Below are 21,565 nucleotides of genomic sequence, written 5' to 3' on the forward strand. Positions count from 1 at the left end.
TTTGTTTATTCACTCACTCATTAATGGATACTTGGGGTACTTCCACGTTTTGGCTGTTGCAAATAATGCTGCAATGAACACAGGAGTACAAATATCTACACGAGTCACTACTCTCAGTGTTTTGGGATATATATCCCGAAGTGGAAGTCCTGGGTTATATGATAATTCTGTGTTTAATTCATGTATCTGTTATCTGTAGCAGTTGCAATGTTTTATAGTCCTAAAAGCAGTGCACAATGGTTCCAGATTCTTTCTACCCTTACCGATAGTTATTTTTTAATATATTTTATTGATTATGCCATTAGAGTTGTCCCATCCCCCCCCTTCATTCCCCTCCACCCTGCACACCACCCCCCCACATTCCTCCCTTTAGTTCATGTCCATGTGTCATAGTTCTTTAGCTTCTATATTTCCCACACTACTCTTGCCCTCCCCGTCTATTTTCTCCCCACAGTCTATGCTACTTATTCTCTGTACCTTCTCCCCCCTCTCCTTCTCCTACTCCTCTCTTGCTACCCTTCCATGTGATCTTCATTTCTGTGGCTCCGCCCCTGATCTAGCTGTCTTTAGTTTGCTTTTGTTTTAGGTGTGGTTGTTAATAATTGTGAGTTTACTGTCCTTTCACTGTTCATATTTTTTATCTCCCTTATCTTAGATATGTCCCTTTATATAATAAGGGCTTAGTGATGATGAACTCCTTGAACTTGACCTTATCTGAGAAGCACTTTATCTGCCCTTCCATTCTAAATGAAAACTTTGTTAGATAGAGCAATCTTGGATGTAGGTCTTTGAATTTCATGACTTGAAATACTTCTTTCCAGCCCCTTCTTGCCTGTAAGGTCTCTTTTGAGAAATCCGCTGACAGTCTGATGGGAACTCCTTTGTAGGTGACTGTCCCCTTATCTCTTCCTGCTTTGAGAATTCTCTCCTTCATTTTTATCTTGGCTAAAGTAGTTACGATGTGCCTTGGTGTGTTCCTCCTTGGGTCCATCTTCTTTGGGACTCTCTGAGCTTCCTGGATTTCCTGGAAGTCTACTTCCTTTGCAAGATTGGGGAAGCTCTCCTTTATTATCTGTTCAAATAAGTATTCCACTTGTTGCTCTTCCTCTTCCCCTTCTGGTTCCCCTACGATTTGAATGTTGGGACGTTTAAAGATGTCTTGGATGTTTCTAAGCCTCTCCTCATTTTTTTGAAAATTTGTTTCTTCATTCTTTTCTGTTTGGCTATTTCTTTCTTCCTTCTGGTCCACTCCACTGATTTGAGTCCCAGTTTTCTTTCCATCACTATTGGTTCCCTGTGCATTTTCCTTCATTTCACTTAGCATAGCCTTCATTTTTTCATCTAATTTGCGACCAAAATCAACCTGTTCTGTGAGCATCCTGATCACCAGTTTTTTGAACTGTGTATTGGATAGGTTGGCTATCTCTTTGTCGCTTAAAAGTATTGGCTCTGGGGCTTTGATTTGTTCTTCTTCAAGCCATTTTTGGCCAGGCCATTCCTGTTATGTAATGAGGGGCATAGCCTTAGGTGTTCACCAGGGCAGGGCAACCCACATTCCTGGGTTGTGATGCTGTATGTGGGGGCAGGGTCAGAGAGGGAGCAATGGTGCTTGTTCTGCTCTCTCAGATTTCAGTCCCCTCTGCTGCTTCCCAGAAGTAAATTGGGCCCTTCTGGTTCTCAGAAGGGTACTGGTGCTGGTTCTCAGGTTCTCAGAAGGGTACTGGTGCTGGTTCTCAGGTGGGTACGCTTGTGTGTGTTCTGGGACCCCATAGGTTTCTAAAATGAACTCTCCTGTGTGGCTGGGAGCCTCTCCCGGCACCTCAATCCCCAAAAGTTTTTACAATTGGTGCTCTTAGGCTTTATTTCCTGTCACTGCAGCCCTGGGTTGCACAGTTTGTCTCACTGGCCTTTTTTTTGCCTGGTTCATCTGCACAATGTGTGTCTGCAGTCAGCCAACTGCCTTGCACACTTCACTGGGTTTACTTGTTTCTACCCCACACCCAGATCTGCTAACCACCTCTTCCGATGGTCGCCGACTCAGAGCCTGTTACTGGTCTGGATGAATGTTTTGTTGTCAGACTTTGGTACAGTTCAATTTTCTGTCTGTTCTGGTTGTGTTTTTGTTTCTAAATCTTTGTTGTCCTTAAATTTGGTTGTGCAAGGAGGAACAGTATTTCCACCTACACCTCCATCTTGGCCGCAAGTCCCTGGTTGACTCTTGTATGTGCCCTGATGGAGGATCTAACCTATAACTCTGGCATAACGGGATGATGATCTAACCAACTGAGCTACCTGGCTAGGGCCCATTTCTTTTTTAGTAACACTTAGGTATAAACAAAGCAGCATTCTCAGTCAACATTTGTTCAAAAAATCAATGTAAAAAAATGAACTAGTGATTGGAATAGAATACAGGATATGGGTCTCATTTTGGAAACCAGACTCAGAAGTACACTCTTGTGGCAAGTCAACAATGTTAGTCTGGCTGAGATCATGCAAAAACTGAGTTGAAACCAACAGAAATCAGGGAACTAGCATCTGGAGTTCAAGGTTAAAATAGAATAAAAAAGGCAAACATTAAATAATTGTTTTTCTACGAAGAAATGCAAACTTACAGTCATCAATATAATTCTTCCTTGTATTCAGAATACTTAGCATTAGATTTGTCCCCCAAACTAAAATGTGCAGAAATTGTGAGCCCATCTTTCTGCACCTATCATGGGGCTGCCACCTGTCCCCCATTTCACCTTCTGGATTCAATAGCACATATACTTGAGAAGGATACCACTGTCACTGTAAGAGCAAATAAATGAAATCAAATGGAACTCTTTTCCCCACTCCACTATCTACCCTACTTATATCTTCCTAATCCTACAGAAACCATGAATGTCTCAATATGGACATTCCATGGTTTCCAGGCATGATGATGAATGCTTGCTGATAAAGCAAGTGTACGAAGAATAATGACAGGTGAAGTAATGGTGATATTCAGAGAAGCATATAATTAAAAGCCCAAGCACCAGTTTCACTGGTCAACTTATCCCAGTGATTTGTCAATAACCACATGAGCTAATTCAAAAAATATTTGAAAGTTCATTTTTAGCTCTTTCCAGCATTTCAATTTAGAGAGGCTTTCAAGTCCTCTAAATAAGTGAGAATATAAATAATTAATGGCAACACTATAAACTAGATGTGCCCTGGGAGGAAGAGTCCCTTAGTTCTAAAATGCCCCTTCTCACAAGGAAAATCCCCATCTGCTCTCATATACATGCAACTCCATCCATGCAATCCCACCCAGGCAAACACCTCCCCAACCCTCAGCTAAAGGGAAAGCATTTAAGATTAAAACAAGAGCAAAATTAAATTTCTATCATTAGGAATGACTGACTAGGGTGTTGAAATCTCCCAATATCTAGTCACCCACAGAAGAACTCACACTCTATCAACCTTTTCTAAGAATAATCAGGATGTTCCTACCAGAATTGTGTTCTTCCACAAAAATGCATCAGGGAGAACAGCTTGTGTTTAGTGGTTCTGCTACTGTTTCCAAGCCCTATTTCCATTAGAAGTCTGTCCTTAAGAGCAAGAATGTAATCTCTTCTTCCAACTTCTCACTGTCAGAACACATCATGGGACCCACACAGCAACCTATAAATGCACTGGACATAGTGCTGATGCAGCCATGGGAAAACAGGCATAGGCATCAGTGGTCAGTTCTGAAGACAGAGATCTGGTTAAGTCAGGCAAACAAATAGTTAGCCTTTACCAGCAGTAGCTGCACCACCCAGAAACAGAGCTCTGGGAGTCTTACAAATAAAAATCTAGGCCTATTTGCAGTGCAGGCTTGGAAACAACAACTGAGAATGCTTCCTCTCCGTATCCTTAAAGGTCAACTATAAAACCTCCAATGCCCTGGGAGCCCTGTCCAGCTCAGCAGCAACAGCAGTGGCATCAGCCTTCGCAGAACTCAGAACACTCACAGATGTCACACAGTTCACAGGACCATGACACACAATTCCAAAACTAACCACACCAGGTTTACTTCCTGGGGAGGGCATGGCAGTGGACAAGACTCAGGAAGCTTAATTTTTATGAGTGGTGTGGACATATAAGGAACAAAGAAACAAGCAGATAACAGATGGTGCTAAGTGCTATGAAATAAATCATCCGAGCAATGTGACAGAGTAGCTGGCAGGGGCTTACTTAGGATCAAGGGGATCAGAGTACCTCCTCTGAGGCAGAGACACTGACACTGAGACCAGAGCCCAGAGGGAGGAAAGAGTTCAACCTATTTTCAGAATAGAAAGGAGGCAGCAGTAAGTAAAGGGTAGGGTCAGGGACTGCTGCCTATAAAGCAGGCCACACAGAACCACCACACTGAAGGCTGGGTGTTCAGAGCGAAAATTTAAGAAGAGCATGAAATGATGGCCTTGTGGCATGTCCTAAATTAACAATACTGTTCTTTACCTCTTTCATTGTTACTAATGTCCCAGGTTTACGTAGCCCTAACCATAGCCCTGAGAGCAAGGACTGTGTCACAGCACTTCCGTTTCTTCCTCACAATGCCCAGCACACTGTTGTATAAAAAAGATGCTTGATGCATAAACACACACACACACACACACACACACACAAGGTTTATTTGTCCTGATGATTCAAAGAACCTATATTTAAAAACCTGCCCCCAAAATTACTCCTCTGTAATATATATGGTTTTCACTAATAAAGTAGTTGGATTACAATGAGAATATAAAACACTTAGAACTAAAAACTCAGTCGCTAGAAATGCTTGTTTACCTATCAGTAAAAAAAAAATTTTCTGCAATCTTCCTACCAACACAAATATAAACAAAGTAGCTATTTGTCCAAAGGGAATCCCCTTCTTATGGAGAATAAAGACAGAAAAGCCAAGTGGGCAAAGGCCAGCAGCCACCACAACATGGGCCCCTGCCATACCTACCCACCGCCACCCACTGGACATCTGGAGGACAGAGATCTGTGCAACAGTTCCAGGGTCTGAGACTCTTGGTGCCAGTTAATGGGTACAAATAATTGAAATTAAAAAGGGCAATTCATACATTTAAGGAAGAAGCTCCTAAAAGATTTAGAAATAACTAAAAAAAGACTTTCTTATCCTAATACGTCACTGTGCCTCATTGGAGGTTTTAAAAATGGTGCCTATTTTTGTTTTAAAGAAGGAAGAGGAGGCACTAGTTGAAAGTGTAATAGGGAATACAGAGGTCCCCAAAATGGGAAGACCCCCACAGCCATCACGTGGGAAATGGGGGAGTGGGGTAGAGAGGTACTTTGCATATCAATAACAGCTGGCTAGCTTCCTAGATAGTTAAGCAGCTGTAGCAGTCAGGGAGCAAGGGAGATGGGTGTGACTCTAACCCATGATGCAGCCAGGAGGCAGTTCCTAGGTCATGAGGCCAAGCCTGCCTGAACTAACAATGGCAGCTGAGAAAGGCAGAAGAGACCAAAGTACTGGCAGAGGTAGCTGATTGTGGGAGGAGTCAGATATGGGGTACAGAGGAGCAGAGTGAGGATTTACCTCAACTGCAGGGCAGCCATGCTCCCTTAGCCACACGGGACCCTTCCGACCATGTAGCTTGGGAGCGGCCTTGGCCACACAGTTTGAAACTATGCAGAAGGACCCCCACCAGCCCAGCAAGAGGAGGGGCCATTGAGTTTTGGATTAAGAGTGTAAGGTGACCTGAGTATAGATGTCTAGGAGAAGCCAGAATGCAGACAGGAACCTCTCTAGCTGAGCTGTAGACTTCTGTTTTTCTCAGAGATGGCACCCCTGGCTGGTATACTCTGAGATGGACCTGGTTTGGTAAGGGGAGGCAGGACTGTGTGTGTTTATGTGCATTTAGTTTGAAGAGATTTTGTGACTTCAAAACAAAACCCCACCATTACTGTGAACCTGTATAACTTTTGAATAAATAGTTTCTTTCCTTTTCATAAGACTCTGGCATTGGGAGTCACAGTTTTTTTGGTGGCAGGCAATAGAACTCAGAGGTTCTGTTACAAAAGAAGTTTGAAGATCCTAAAGATATGAGGTATTAACATATCACCTATAGAAAAATATTTAGAATGAAAAATACCTGACTACATTTTTCTTCAAATACAATTAAAGTAGTGTAATAAATCAAAACTACAGAATAATGAACAAATAAAATAAGAGGGAGCAACCAGAGGCAAGAGGGAAACTGGGAGAGAACAGTGTCCTGGAAAACAAGGTTCAAGATGGTTCCAGGGGCAAGAGGGCAACAGAGACAAGAGGACAAGAGCTGCTGAGTGGTCTGGTCAGGTGGGTCTTCAGTCCAAAGTCATGAAATAAAGCAACACGGAGGCTGCTGGGGACCTCAGTGAGATCAGAGCAGTGTACTGAGGAGGCAGCAAGAAGGAAAAAAACAAGTATTTCTCAATTGGAGATCCCTGGAAATATTTTAAAGCCAATGAGAATAAGACAGATGAGTGAAAGAGACAGACTGAATTGTCAAGAGGATAAAGTACTTAGTGGAGGCTGCTGAGAAGGAAGAAGGGTAGGGCAGAAAATGCAAAAAGGCCGGAAGGGCTCCACAGTCCAGGGCAGTCTGGCTCCATAGGTGCATGACCTGTGTGGCCGGTCACACAGTGGGGGTCCCCCATTCAGAAGGGCTCCACCCTTTGTTTAATGCTGTCACCACCTTGAAATTTTTTTTAAATTTTTAACAAGGAGCCCCTCATTTTCCTTTTGCAGTAAGCCTCACAAATTATGTAGCCTGGTCCAGCCAAGAGGGAGATGCTGGCCTCAGCACCAGGAAGGACAGCTCAGCTACCAGATCAGGAAGAAGGAATGGAAAAGCAGGGCAGTGCCATCCAATATCTTCTTTCCCTATGAAGCAGAAAAAGAGTCATCGACTATGAATGAGCAAGAGGGCAGACAAAGGGAGAAACTTCACTGTAGCATGGAGAACTCTGGTAGACTCCATATTAACCAAGTAATCAAGGTTCACAGCACCCATAATAAGACAATTCAGTATCATGTACCTCTTCATATGAAGCACTAAAGAGGACACAAGATCAAGTTTGTGCTATTTGCTATTCCTGTCAGAGTATATAACCTCAATGTAATCATAGAAAACCCAAAATGAGAAACAGTAGTCTTGAAAAGTGTCAAGGTCATGAAAGAAAAGGAAAGACAGAGGAACTGTTTAAATAAGGTTTGTTGTGTAGTTAAAAGCGTTGTATCAGCCCTGGCTGGTGTAGTTCAGGGGACTGAGCACAGGCCTGTGAAGCAGAGGGTTGCCAGTTCAATTCCTGGTCAGGGCACATGCCTGGGTTTGCAGGCCAGGTCCCCAGTAGGGAACACATGAGGGGCAACCACACCTTAATGTTTCTCTCCCACTCCTTCTCCTTCCCTTCCCCTCTCTCTAAAAATAAATAAATAAATAAAATACTTTTTTTACAAAAGAGTATTGTATCAATATTAATTTCAATGTTTTGATCACTGTACTGATTATGAGACAGTAATATTTGGGGAAGCTGAGTAAAGACTACATGCAAACATGACTCCTTTTTCAACTTTTCTGTAAGTCTCAAATTATTTCAATATAAAACGTTTAAATTTTCATGTGGATTTTTTATTTGTGATTTCTTTCACGTTAACAGTAATTCTAGGAACCTCGATTATCACCTTTGAAGTCTAGCACTACTGTGCCAGATATGTTCCTGCTTCTCTATTAATCCAAAGAATCAGTAACAAAAAAAGAAAGGTATCCCTGTGGAAATCATAACTTTGAACAAGTCATACAGCCTTAAGTTTATATAATGCTTCTCCACACCTACTGCTTCACAGCATCTTAGCAAGGGAAGGAAGGAAGAACAGGAATGTCTCTTCATTTCTCATTCCTCTGCCTATCCCCTCCCTTGTCTGGAAGGCTATTAAGTGGATATGTTAATTGAAGCCTTTGCAAACACTTAACAGCTATGAGAACACACAGGTTACAAGGACTATCAACAGATTTCCTTTCTCTATTTTAATTCAAATTTTTTGTGAAAGTTTGCAAAGTTTGCAGCAAATCCTGATCAGATACTGCTTAGAAAAATGAAGTTTTATAAAAAACCTCGAGTGACACATCTGCTTGTTTACACCTGGGATAAAATCCACTTGAGGTAACTATTCTGAATGGGTGATACAGATCAGCCCAGGGCCAAAGGGAGTTGTGCCATTACTCTGCTGCCACCCAGTGGCATGTGGATGCCAAAGCACCTTTCCAGAGAACAGGAGCCCAGAGAAAGAACTGCGTTCTCTGCAAAGGGCATTTATTTTCTCTGGGATCCAAAGTCAGGAGGAGATAAGGGAGAAGTGCTGTGTTTGCCTGCCACAGCACTAAGGAGCTAGGGTGTAAATAAATACTAGGTTTCTGCAATGAACTGTTTTGTCCACCACAGATTCAGAGGTGCTCCAGGGACTAAATTAAATCCAAAAGATGTTACAAGCATCTAGGGAACAGACCACCACTCTAGACTTACCTGTTTTGGGTCAGATGTTGCAGCACTAGGAGCTGGGGATTCCAGTTCTATGGTCACGGGCCCATCGTTCTGAATGTGGACTTGCATGTACGCACCAAACTTGCCATCTGAAAGAGTAATTTAAACAGTTACAAGAGATGGAGACCCCAGATTACCCCATTGAAAAAACACACCCGTATCAGTGTAATCAAAAACCTGGGGAGTACGAATGGTCCACCCACCAGTAGTGAGGGAAATACAAAATTAAACAACAGAGGTGCTGCCACACATCCTACAGGCTTGGCAAGAATGAAAAGATCTGGTAACAAGAAGTGGGTGGGGGGAATATGAGAATATGGGTTAAGAGGACTGTAAAATGGCAGGAATAAGTTGGTATAATCACTTGGGAGGGCTTTTTGGTGTTGTACCAAGTAAAGTTTAAGTTGAACAAATCCTACAATCTTGGAATTCTACTTTGGGGAGTCTGCTCTAGAAACTCTTTACAAAAGGAAACATTCAAAGGTTCACTCTGGCAGTATTTATTTTTTTAAAAAAGTGGATACAATCTGACAGTCCCCTCAGTTGGGGAATTAATGCACAGATACCATCTTTTTTTTTAGATTTTATTTATCTTTAGAGGGGAAGGGAAGGAAAGGAGAGAAATATCACTGTATGGTTGCCTCTCATGAGTCCCCTGCTGGGAACTGGCCTGCAAACCAGGCATGTGCCCTGACTGGGAATTGAACGGGATCGTGTGGTTCACAGGCCTGCGCTCAATCCACTGAGCTACACCAGCCAGGGCCACAGATACCACCTTAATCCTCCATGGAATACTGTAAGGCAACCATACCACTCAACATGGCAAACCTCAAAAGCCTAATGCAATCTTCAAAAATAATTTGTAAGAAGGACACATCATTGTATCATTTATATATTTCTAAACATCAAAAACAAGTTATATTATTTATGGATATATATCCATATACGTTTGCATTTGTGTGTGTATCAAAAAACCATTGGCAGGAAAAACAAATGCAAAAACGAGATAGTAGCAACACTCATACTGAAAAGAAGGCAGGAGGTGGTAGTATTTGAGAGGGATCTGAAGTAAATGAAACCAACTAGGTAGTGAGTACACGGTTTTCCATTTTCTGTATGTTTCATAATTTTTTAACAATTTAAATATAAAGGAAAAGAAAGCTCAGGAGCTTCCCCAAAAATACTCTCAAAAATTACCCTGTAATTGGCCCACAGGCCCACACAGTGTAAGGTGGAAAGTGGTCCTGCTCCACAACTGTGTGGTCAAAAGGCTGGTCAATCTAGAGATGACAACTCAGGACAGACAACTGAGGGGACACCTCAATCTTCACAGGACAGAACTGCTCAGAGCTGGGCTACTCAGCTCCTCCTGCTTCACCTTTCCTCCTCACCCTACTGAGGCAGCAGAATCATCCTGTTCCCAGGAAATGCACTGTCAACATGCCTTTAGGCTGCTCCAAGAAGAGTTACTCTGTGTGTCCTGTTACCACCTCTTTGTTTAAACATTCAGACCCACTCAGTTGTGTCCGATCAATCCCCAAAGGCTGACCTACCTTTTAAACAAATATACTTTGAGAGATGATGTCACAGAATAATCAGAGTATCAACTCTGTCCATCCAAGGACCTCTGTTAAGTGCTGGGCCTAAACACCACTGATGATACACATGGACACTTACAGTAGGAAACACACTGTTTTTGACAAGTAGGGAGGGTACTTGCATACCACCTCTGATAAATCCAAAGTTAAGAAAAAAGTTGGTATGGGCCCACCCAAGCTGCTTTTTCATATGAATGGCTAATCTTGGCTCATGCTTCAAAACTTCCTAAAGCCTCTCAAACAAGCAATAGCCAGCCTCAGTGAGCCCTAGCCTTCCATACCTCTTGCTAAATGGCCCCAGACCTGGCACTAGCAGCAACCAGCTAAGATTCACAGCTTGGCTTCATCTAGGAATCACCAAGCCCAAGAACAACACAAGTAGCCATTTCAGATTGCTTTATAGTTCAAGCAGGGTGGCCCCAGGCAAAATACAGCTGGCCTTGGCCTATACCACCCAGCAAACCCCAGAGCCTATGAACCCAGTGGACTGCTATAGACCACATCAGAGTACCACCACCCTGCCCCTGTACAGATGATTGTCCGCAGAGGGCAGAGGTTGGTGGTCAGTGGTCACAGCCAGTCCTTGCAGCTGACTGGTCTGGGTAAATCCCTCCCATTGATCTGCCAACAGCAACCAAGGCTCAACTATAAGAGGGGGGTGTATTCAGTCCACACAATGGGCACATCTCCAGTACCCAGCCTGGATGATAGGGGAGGATGTGCCACTGGACCCTATAGGACAACTATACATTAGGCCACACTACCAGGAGTCAAAGCAGCTCTTCCACATACATAGAAACAAACACAGGGAGGCTGCCAAAATGAGGAGACAAAGAAACATGGCCCAAATGAATAAGCAGATCAAAACTCTAGAAAAAGAACTACAGAAAGTAGAGATAAATAATCTATCAGATGAAGAGTTCAAAACACTGTTTATAAGGATGCTCAAGGCACTTAGTGAGGACCTCAACAGCATAAAAAAGATCCAGTCAGAAACAAAGGATACACTAACTGAAATAAAGAAAAGTTTACAGGAAACAATAGTAGAGTAGATGAAGCTGAGAATCAAATCAATGATTTGGCATAAAAGGAAGCAAAAAACAACCAATCAGAATGAAAGAACAATCCAAAAAAAAGAGGGTAGTGCAAGGGATAGTGCATGCAGCCTCTGGGACAACTTCAAGAAGTCGAAGATTCGCACCATAGGAGTGCCAGGAGAAGAGAAGAGCAGGAAATTGGACATTGACTTGAAAAAATAATGAAAGAAAACTCCCCTAATTTGGTGAAGGAAATAGACATGCAAATCCAGAAAACACAGAGAATCCCAAGGCAAAGAAGCCCACTCCAAGATACATTTTAATTAAAATGCCAAAGGTTGAAGATAAAGAGAGAATCTTAAAAGCAGCAAGAAAAAAGACGTTAGTTACCTACAGGGGAGTTCCCATAAAACTGTCAAGTGATTTCTCAAAAGAAACTTTGCAGGCTAGAAGGACTGGCAAGGAATATTCAAAGTCATGAAAAGCAGGGACATACAGCCAAGATTGCTTTACCCAGCAAAACTAGCATTTAGAATGGAAGGGCAGATAAAGAGCTTCCCAGACAAGAAATAACTAAAGGAGTTCATTATCACCAAACCATTATTATATGAAATGTTAAAAGGACTTTTTTAAGAAAAAAGACATCTAAGTTATGAAAAATAATATGGTAATAAATACATATCTATCAACAATTGAATCTAAAAACAAAACTAAGCAAATAAGAATACAGACAGAGTCATGAATATGGAGAGAGTTTTAATGGTTGCCAGATGGGAGAGGGGTGGAATCATGGGTAAAGAGATGAGGGGATTAAGTACAAATAGGTAGTTACAGAGAAGCCATGGAGCTGTAAAATACAGTATAGGAAATGGAGTAGCCAAAGAACTTATACACATGAGCCACTGACATGAACAATGGTGTGAGGATTGCCTGAGGGAGTGAGTGGTGTTGGGTGGAGATGGCAAGGGGGAAAAATTGGACAACTGTAATAGTATAATCAATAAAATGTGATTTTTTATAAAAGAAAAATTTGTGTCCACAGATTACAGTTAGTATATATTTCTCAGAAACCAAGAATACTCTGCTCCCACCCACCATTAAAGAGCAAACAGAGCATATGAGATCAAGTCTACATTTAAGAATCATTCACTGGCCTGGCTGGAATAGCTCACTGGATTGAGCATGGGCCTGCAGACCAACGGATCGCAGTTTGATTCCCAGTCAGGGCACATGCCTGGGTTGCAGGCCAGTTCCCAGCAGGGGATGCACGAGAGGCAACCATACATTGGTGTTTCTCTCACTCTCTCCTTCCCTTCCCCTCCCCTCTAAAGATAAATAAATAAAATATTTTTTAAAAAGTTAAAAATAAAAGAATCACTCACTGCTTTTCACTCACAGCAACTGTGCCAAAGACTGAAGACCAGACTCAAAAGCACAGACAGATGGACACTCATGAACCCTGTGGTCTAGTGTGGAGGATGGATGGGTACATCATGACAATGACATAATACTGCATGTGAACCATGAGGGGTTGTGGTCCTGAGGCCAGAAAAGGGTCAAGTCTCTACTTTGGCGTTGAGAAGAAAATCAGAAAGGCTTCTCAGATGAGCCTACAGAGGTCCAAAGCTTGAAGGGCAATCAGGACTCAGGATGGAAGACAGAACAGGCCTAGCCCCTAACTAGTTCTGAGGCCTTGAGCAAGTTTGTTAACCTCCAAATGGCTCAGTTTCTTGCCTACATAACAGGAATACTAACAAGAGGACATAGCTATATCATTGTGAAAAATCTAATGAAACCACAAATGGAAGTGCTTGGGACAGTGGCTAGGACATAGTGTGTGAAAAATCAGTGTTTGCCCTTATGAAAAGTCATGCTCAAGAGGTGTCACACAACCAGAGCAACACTTCCCAAATGGTCCTACCAGGTCTTCCTTGAATAAAGAATGCCACAGTCATATACTTCTGAAAACCATACTTGTTTGAACTCTCCTTCTAGAATGATGATGTAAGGCAGCATACAGCAGGCTCTCAAGACACCATGAAGTAGAAAAACCTATTTAATTCCTTTGCTCTGGTAGTTCCCAAACTTTCCTAGGCAGGTAGCCCTTATTTCAGAAGGAACATCCTTTATGGTATGAACGACCCTCTGGGGGAGGCCGAGCAAGAGAAAATCAGTGAATGGATACACCAGCCCAGAGTAAGGCAGCCTGAAATCTAGAGTGGCTCTGCTCTCAGGTCCTGGGGTCCCTCCAAACACTTGGTCCACCACAGCATGAGGTGACCTCTATGAGCCTCTGTTGCCACCACCACAACTATATAGTTTCCACCTCTGATTCTTACCTGCCTAGTATCACTCCTTCAAATAATCCTTAACCTCATGGAGAGCCTTAGCGAAATGGACACAGCAACTCTTGGTTTCCTCAGAGCACAGACAGCAGTATTGAGAACTATTAAAAGCACCCATGCTGTTTTCTATTTTTATAGGCAAGATTAATCTAGTTCCTACTGGGTAACCAAATGTGCTCAAATAATGGTGACTTTCATGATCTCCTATCAGGTTAAAATGGCCATTCAAATCTACAAAGCTTTTGTTTTATCCATGTCAGAGAGCTAAAAATATATCAGCTGGGAAAGAAATCATGTGTTTAATTGCATGCTTAAATTATGCCTACAATTAGTCGCTAATTTCAGCCACTGCACTCCTCAGGAAAACTGACAGCAGGCTGGGGAGTAAAGGAATTATTTCTGAGCCTGAATTCCTGTTGCCAGGATATTCAGCAAATGCCTCACCATGTTTATCATTGCAAAGCAAGAAATTTATTTTCTTTTCCTGTTTCTCTTCAGTTAAGAACAGAGTTATTATCTGAATCTCCATTTGTACAGACAATAAATCCAAGGATAAGTTTTAAGAGGTCTTAAAATGGAAACATTTTTTCCAGTCCAGATCAAAGAGTAAACCCCCCCCCCCAAAAAAAAACCTTTATTGGCCAAGGAAAATAAAAGCACTTGTTTAAAATAATCTTAACAGACAAAAACATCTACAAAACTACAGCTGGGCTCCAATGGTGATATAATCAAGTTGTTCTTACACATATAAGTCCCAGGTTTCTCTGCAGAACTGGGGTAAAAATACACGTCAGTTTGTGCCACCTTCTCAGGACAGCTCCCCACTGGAGCCAAACCTGCTGTGTCCTGGTCTCAGCAAAGCTGTCTGAGGTCCCAACCCCAAGTCAAGGCAGCTCTTTTCCTTGCACAGGATGATGTCCCCATACCTTTGAATAATGCTTGACCCACTGTGACCACCCTCAAGAAGCCCTGCCTACTTCTTGTGCCCAGTTTGACCTAGGATGATAACAGGACAGTCATCCTGGGAAATCACATGCATGAGAGTGCATGTGAATTATACAGGCAGGGCAGTATACTACTGTCACTCCTACTACTGTCCATGGTAGTATACCATGCAAATAAGGGAGCAAATAAGGGAAAGGGGACAAAAAACACACTGGAAAAAGCATGCTATTCGAGAAAACTGGGGGTAATAAAAGACCCATGTTATCAATCTCCAGAGCTGGCCCTGCACAGCTACAACCTGGCTGCGGCTTGGCCTATCTCTGGGGACCATACCTGGACACTGAGTATGTGGACACTCATACCTGGACCCTCATACACTCAGTACTGGACACTGAGCCTTGAGCAAGCCCATCTGAACACACCCCAAAGGCAGCTCTGCCATCAAGGAGCATCCTTACCACCCAGGCTTCCTCTTCATTCTACCTTCAACCTATTCTGAGCATAGGCAGGTGAAGAAGAGGGTGTTAATAATAGAGACCCCCAACATTGAACATACAGGCTGGGAAGCAAGAAATCAAGCAAATGTGTGGAATTTGGGGGCTCAAAATAAGCACGTGGAAAGGCTAGGGTCATGCAGCTGGAAGAGTTTAGTCTAGACATCCTGCATTACACTCCAAGTCCATGGAAGTATGACCCTGGCAAGCTATATGGCAGCTCTGTCCATGAGTACATAGTTGCCTTAATAGGAGGCAGAGTGCTCCTTAGCCCCACCTCCACAGAGGGCTCAGCCAATGCAAAGTGCCACCACTGGAGCAAGGAGTCCACTATAGCAGCTGACACAGCTCAAAGGGCCTGAAAAGAGGAGGCAAGAGTTCTGGGAATCGGCAGAGACCAGCAGCTCAAGTAATGGCATTTCCTAAGTGATTAGGTTGGGGTAAAACTCGGCTGTTGGGAAAAGGTTGCATTATAAGCACTTTAAACCATGACAGTCGAGCTTCTCAGAAAGCAAGGACCAAGCCCAGATGGGCAACATAAGAACCATTGTCCAATTCCACCCACATTCAGAGCCATGGAGGGAACTGGAAAGGTGATCCTGAGACCCTTGTGGCTTCTCCCCAGGCTCAAGTCACCCTTAGGGGTGGTCTCTGCTTGGCTCTTCAGCAGTCAAATCCACTCAAGGGAGATGCCTCCTCTAGGCAGCAAATGTCTCTGGGACTTTGTGGCAAGAAGCACTGGGAGGTAAGCCCTGTGGCCAAGGACAGAAAATGCCTACTCACAGGAGAGTGAGGGTGCTGCTCAGCAAATGGGGCCACTCAATTTCTAACCAGAGAAGTGTCAAAGGAAACAAGCATTAACATGGTAAATGTCTAGGACCAAAATTAACCTCTTGCTTGGAGGTTAAATCCTCATCTGAACCCAAATTCTGAGGTCATAGATTTGGTGTAGCCCTTCCTACACAACAAAGAGGCTCAAAGTATGGTTTTCTCTGACCACCAGCTTTGCTCAGACATCTTGGGCTCTGCTTAGGTCCTTGCCATCATTCTGCCTGGGATAACTGCATTGAAGGCTACCTGATCTCCTCACTGAGGAGTAAGTGAGCATGTGCAGGGACAATGCAGTGTCTGAGGTCCCAAAGGACCTACATGGACCCATGTGAAATAACTTATACAGCTGATTCCATCCAGTATGAACACCCCTCCACCAAGAGCAGCAGAATGAGAAGCCAGGGAGGGCACTTTCTGAATTCATTTCTGAAGGCCATTTTATTTAAGACTTTAATTCCTATGGACTCCAATATGATACAGAATTTAAACTGGACCTGTAATTCTTCCCTGGGTCTGTGATAAAAGAAGAGGCTTTATATTCAAATTCCATACATCTCCATGCTGATAGCATTTTATTATGCGTTTCTTATGTATTTTATTATTGGAGCATATTAATATCATCACTTAACCTCACTGCATAACCTCAGGTGTGCGGGGCTGGACAATGTTCTTGTGCACCGTTGGAAAACAGACTAGAGAATGTCTTTACCTTGGGAGAACATTGGTCTTGGAGGTGCTTCTACAGCAGTTATGACCCAGTTCAGAGCTTCTGGGGATAAAAGACACACTGTAGGAGCAATTTCTAAGATTTCAAAGCTGGGATGATAGAGGATATTGGCAGAGTAGGTAGAAGTTATGCTCATCTCCTCCCACCCCAAAACTGTAATTACAACTAAATTATAGAACAATCAATCTGAATAACCCAACTGAAGACTAGCTAAACAGAAGTCTTACAGTCAGGGATTTACAGAAACCACATTGAGACAGACAGCAAGAGTGAAAATGTGAAAAGGGGTGGCCTCACACTACTAGTGGTGGTTCAGAATCCGGGCAGATATCTGAGCTGAAGAGGTTCTCCCCTAAGGAATGTGGGGTCTCAAACCCATGCCATCCTCCCAAGCCCAGAGCAACAGAGCAGAGGTACTCACATGACATTTGGTTGTAAAAACCAGTGGGGATTCTGTCCACCAGGGAGACTGAAGTCTATTAGATAGAGATACAGGCACCCTCTTAAAGAGCCAATGCACAAAATCTTCTCAGCCATTCACCCTGGGTGTACTAAATTTTGCAAGGACAAACTGGGTTGTGTGGCTCTGGGAGGAGAACTGAAGGGTCAGCCACCAGGGTCTCTTTGCTGAGTTCCTCTCCCACATCACTCACAGATGCCATCTTTCCTGGGGCCAACATCGCCCTCCAATCTGCACTGACCTAAGGGGACTACACAACCCCACTCTTCCAGCTCCACTGTTGCCCTGCCTGAACTCAAGCCCTTCAGAGGAGTCTGCTGCCTGAGGCTATGGTACAGACTTTCTTGTAGGGATCTTGAGAGCAAACTCAAGGAGAATCAGACAGAGTTGTATGGCTCTTGGGCAGAGACCATTTCCTCTCCCTGCCCACCTTGAGCCAGAGGACCCCAGCCAGGCGCTGCTGGACTGCCCCTCCCGCTGAGACCACAGTAAACCCTCAGAGCACTGGCTGCGGGTGCCCCATTAGAGGAACCAGAGCACCCCTCTGAGCGGTTGTCCAGAGCACCTCACATTTAGCAGCCATTGTAGCCCCTCAAAGACCCGGCCCAGAGCAGCCCACAGGAGCCCTTTCAAGTGCCATCCCAGAGTACCCCACTGAAGCAGCCATAGTAGACACTCCAAGTGCCACCCAAAGTACCCTGCCCCTCAAGGTCATAGTAATTCCTCAGCACCAGCCCAGAGGGGACTCCAACATCCATAACATCAACACTCCCCATGGGAGATCTATGTTGAGGGCAAAGGGGAACTAGCCAGAACATAGCTGTAAGGAAGCAAAAGGTGTTTTACTAACGCAAAGAGGCTCCGGGACACGCCCGAAGAGCAGGGTGTGTTCCAGGATGTGGTTTAAGAGCAAAGGTTAGTCAGGCAGATAGCCATCTGGACAGTCACTAGGGAGGGAAATTTTGCCCCTGTGCACGAGCTCAACTGACCAATCAGATAAAGGAGCACGAGCCAGTGCAGCCCCTGTGCAGGAGCTCAACTGACCAATCAAGTAAAGGAGCACGAGCCAGTGCACGAGTTAACTCACCAATAATCAGTAACCCTATTGTGCCCCTGAGCCAACCGCTAACCGCCACATCTGCTTCTGTATCCAGCTTGCTTGCGCGCCTCCTTAAAACCCTAAGCCTGTAAGCGTTTGGCGCGACTCTCATTTGCAGCCCTTGCGGGCACCGTGTCTCCAGACACTTTGGAGAGTTCGCTCCTGCGCAGGTTAAACTTGGCCAATAAAGTAACATCTTTGGAACCCCGAAAGTCTCCGACATTTGTTCTCGTGGTTGGTGAATGCAACAATCTACTAGCCCCATAAGGCAAGAAGAATTAGCTCCACCCTTCACACTCTGCTGAGCTTGTGTTCCACAGTACCGTCAGCAGCTGTGGCCAGCCTATTGCCCCTGACCATCAGTGCAGGAGACTCTCCAGTAGATCCAGGCCGACTCTAGGAAGAACTGAGCTGTGTGGCTCTTAGGCAAGGCCATTTTTCCAGTGCACACCTAGACTAAAGGGCCTGTGCAGAGCCCTCCTTGCACAAGGCCTCACCCTGATGAATCCTGAAACCTGACCCCACCACAAAGGTCCATGGGCACAGTGTGTGGCAGCTGACCTTGGTGTGCCCTAAGACTGTTATTGAGTGGCCTCAGACCCAGCACTGGCACCGAGTTTGCATCTGTATCAGTTTAAAGGACACTACTCACCCCTACCCAGTAATTCACTGAGACCCTCCCTCAAGCAACTTAGATACTGCCAGAGGCTATTTCAGTAACTGAGCCTAACAGGCAGCTAACAGGAAAGAGAAGATCTCAGGGAGCTGTAGGCCTTTTGCTGATCTGACCCCTGAACTCAGGCTCAGTGGTGGTGGAAACAAGCCTTGGTGAGCAGCTAGGCTCCTCCCACGCACACCCAGGACCAGCAGAGTCCGCCAAAAGGTATGAATGCCTTTGTAATTTCAAACAGGTAGCCCGGGGCCCATCCCTGGCAGTGCCTGACATTGACTAGCCCTGGATACCCTCCCTTGGTGCCCCAAAACTACCACAACAAATGGTTACTACCACATCAGAGCACAACCCAAGCAGATCCACAAGCGGCACACACAAAGGGAGATCTCAACAGACACCAGACCCTGTTGAGCCAAATGCAGCTTTTTGGAGTCAGCCCCCACACAGCAGCTTATACAGCGTACTAGGAGTCAATTCTCGTAGCCAAGCAAGGAACAACCCACCCAAAGACAGCAATCAAGAATCAACTACAACAGGATGGCTTGTGAAACCCACACAAGAGACACTCCTCTACCACCTGCCTCAGGCAATTAGGGAGACTGCACCTGTGAGCCCCACAACACACCTACTACATAAGCCCACTTTACCAAAACATAGCAGACCTACCTAATACATAGAAACAAATACAGAGAGACAGAGACAACTAAAATAAGGAGGAAAACATGCCCCAAATGAAAATACAAAATCTCCATAAAAAGAACTAAGAAACAAAGGTGAGCGAGTTACCAGATACAGAGTTCAAAACAATGGTTATAAGAATGCTAAAGGAACTTGGAACTTCAACAGCATGAAAAAGGACATAGAAACCATAAAAAGAACTGATCAGATATAAAGAATATGAAATCAAAAAATGAAGAATATACTACAAGGAATCAACATCCAGCTAGATGAAGCAGAGGACCTAATCAGTGATTTGAAAGACATGATATCAGAAAACTATCATAGCAGAAAAAAAGAATTAAAAAATCAAGATAATCTAAGAGACCTCAGGGACAATATGAAGCATAACAACATATGCATTATGAAGATAGCAGAATGTTAGGAACAACCCTGCCTGGTTTAAGGAGCTGAAATCCCTCATTGCTAAGGCTGAGTGAGCGACCTCAAACCGTAAGCCACTAGGGAGACAAAGCTTATCTCCCTGGCAGGAGCACAGCTTCTGCTCCTTTTTCCATAAGTGGCCTCCAATGTTTGATCAGTAAGCCAATGACAGGTACGATTCCCCAAGGGGGGGAATGACCTAAGACAGGCATGATCACATGGAGGCCCTAGGGAAGGACTTGGGGGGCTATGAAGTAAGGGGGTGATGGACCCTCGCCCTTGGCTTTGATGAAGCTCAAGTACTCATTCTATCTGGGAGAAGTCTCCGAGAATTCCTTGGCTATCTGCCTCCTCTGCCTGACTTAAGCCTGAAACAGTGACTGAGGGTGGTGCAGCCCTGTGCTGGGAATGGCAGGCTCCCTGAGTGATAGGCCTGAGAAAGGATATGTAATATCCTGTGAAGCCTGCTTTGCTAAGAATGCTCTTAGCTAAATGATTAAGGCCCAGGCAGAAAATGAGTTTGTTTTCCCAAAGTTTTGTAGCCCTTTAGCTGATAGACCCTGACTTAAAAAACCCTAATATTTCTTTGTGTGTGATCTATGGTTTACTGCCTGACAATGATTAAGTTGTACCTGAACTCCTGTGCAAAAAAAAAAAACAAAAACAATAAAAGCCTGTCTAGGCAAGGATTGAGGCACTCTCTCCTTGAGAGGGTGGCCAGGCCATTCTAGGTGCCCCCCCCTTGAGGGAGTAGCCATGCCATCCCTTTTCCTCCACAGGATTCAAATGAGAATTTGTCTTGATTTTTCCATCTATAATGCCACGGGCACTGCAGGCCAGTACCTGCATCACCAGAAGGAGAAGAGAAAGAACAAGAAATTAAGAACCTATTTGAAGAAATATGGCTGAAAACTTCCCTAATCTGGTAAAAGAAAGATACATAGATCCAGGAAGCATGGACAGTCCCAAATAATATGAACCCAAAAAGATCCACAACGAGACACATCATGATTAATACGGCAAAGTGTAAAGACAAACAGAAAATCTTTAAAGACAAAGAGAAAGGCAATCACCTACAAGGGAGCTCCTATAACAGTGTCAGCAGATTTTTCAACAGAAACATTTCAAGCCAGAAGGGACTAGAATGAAATATTCAAGGTGATGAAAAGCAAGGACCTACAACCAAGACTACTCTACCTAGAAAGGTCATCATTCAAAATTGATGGTGAAATAAAAAGTTTCTCCAGACAAGAAAAAGCAAATGGAGTTCACTATCACCAAAACAGTATCACAAAAAATATTAAAGGGCCTTCTTTAAAAAGAAGAGGAGAAACATAGTTATAAAGAATAAAATGGTTAGCCCTGGCTGGCGTAGCTCAGTGGATTGAGCGCGGGCCTACGAACCAGACGATCGCGGTTCGATTCCCAGTCAGGGCACATGCCTGGGTTGCAAACTGGTTCCTTGCAGGCTAACTACCAGCAGGGGATGAACAAAAGGCAACCATACATTGACGTTTCTCTCCCTCTCTCCTTCCTTTCTAAAAATAAATAAATAAATAAATAATCTAAAAAACAAAGAATAAAATGGTAATAAATACATACCTATCAATATCACCTTAGATGTAAATACATTAAATGCTCTAATCAAAAGACAAAGGGTATCCCTGGCTAGTGTGGCTCAGTTGACAGGAGCATCATCCCACAGACAGAAAAGTAA

At 43.9% G+C, this 21,565-nt stretch overlaps 1 protein-coding gene across 2 annotated transcripts in view; it reads right to left on the reverse strand.

The window, feature by feature from the left end:
- Positions 1–21,565, reverse strand: part of DTD1 (D-aminoacyl-tRNA deacylase 1) — a 275,745-nt gene that overhangs the window by 200,191 nt on the left and 53,989 nt on the right. For both annotated transcript variants that reach the window (XM_037057031.1, XM_037057032.1), the window contains exon 4: positions 8,521–8,627. In XM_037057031.1, the coding sequence (XP_036912926.1) occupies positions 8,521–8,627 (107 nt within the window). The remainder of the gene's footprint in view (positions 1–8,520; positions 8,628–21,565) is intronic.

The sequence above is a fragment of the Sturnira hondurensis genome, unplaced genomic scaffold (genome assembly GCF_014824575.4).
Source record: "Sturnira hondurensis isolate 20B ecotype Veracruz unplaced genomic scaffold, ASM1482457v3 Scaffold0009244, whole genome shotgun sequence".
NCBI lineage: Eukaryota > Metazoa > Chordata > Mammalia > Chiroptera > Phyllostomidae > Sturnira > Sturnira hondurensis.